Source organism: Octopus bimaculoides, chromosome 25, assembly GCF_001194135.2.
Source record: "Octopus bimaculoides isolate UCB-OBI-ISO-001 chromosome 25, ASM119413v2, whole genome shotgun sequence".
Lineage (NCBI taxonomy): Eukaryota > Metazoa > Mollusca > Cephalopoda > Octopoda > Octopodidae > Octopus > Octopus bimaculoides.
Genome location: NC_069005.1, coordinates 9810406 through 9811116, shown reverse-complemented (window position 1 = coordinate 9811116; position 711 = coordinate 9810406). Strand labels below are relative to the sequence as shown.

At 37.1% G+C, this 711-nt stretch overlaps 1 protein-coding gene across 1 annotated transcript in view; it reads right to left on the bottom strand.

Moving 5' to 3' along the window:
- The window catches only part of LOC106867469 (uncharacterized protein DDB_G0271670), a 1130547-nt gene that overhangs the window by 66722 nt on the left and 1063114 nt on the right, over positions 1-711 (bottom strand). The window contains exon 7 of the mRNA XM_052976825.1: positions 209-313. Coding sequence (XP_052832785.1) covers positions 209-313 — 105 coding nt within the window. The remainder of the gene's footprint in view (positions 1-208; positions 314-711) is intronic.

Here is a 711-nt window from a genome sequence, read left to right as displayed (position 1 = left end):
TATATATACATACACACACACACACACACAGAGTTTTCATTCATAAACTATTTCATTAACAGCTGTTAATAAATTTCACAATATTTTTGTGTACTGTTAATAATAATTTTGTGTACCGTTAACAACACAAAAGAAGATGATTGCAACCTTTTAACATTTAAGAAATTATTGATGATGTTAGACCAAATATCATTAGGGCAGGCCTTACCTGTTGGAATGAGAGATGTCTGGTGAAGGGCTGTCGCTACTAGAACTGCTGATTTCAGTCTTTCGCTTGTGTCGTCTGCTTTTCTTGCGACCATCACTGTCGGCTCTGTTGATAAAAGGAGACACAGTGGTAGATTATATTTTGGAAATATAAAAAGAATTGAAAATAGAAAACAAAGAAAATCAAATCAAAGGAAGAAGGAGAGAAATGAAGGAAATAGAGACAGACACGAGGTGGTATCAAATGGTCCCTGGACCAGTTATGTTTGATATAAACAAAAAATAACTTGTTTACTCTTTTACTCTTTTACTTGTTTCAGTCATTTAACTGTGGCCATGCTGGAGCACCGCCTTTAGTCGAGCTAATCGACCCCAGGACTTACTCTTTGTAAGTGTAGCACTTATTCTATCAGTCTATTTTTGCTGAAGCGCTAAGTTACAGGGACGTAAACACACCAGCATCGGTTGTCAAGCGATGGAGGGTGGGACAAACACAGACACAGA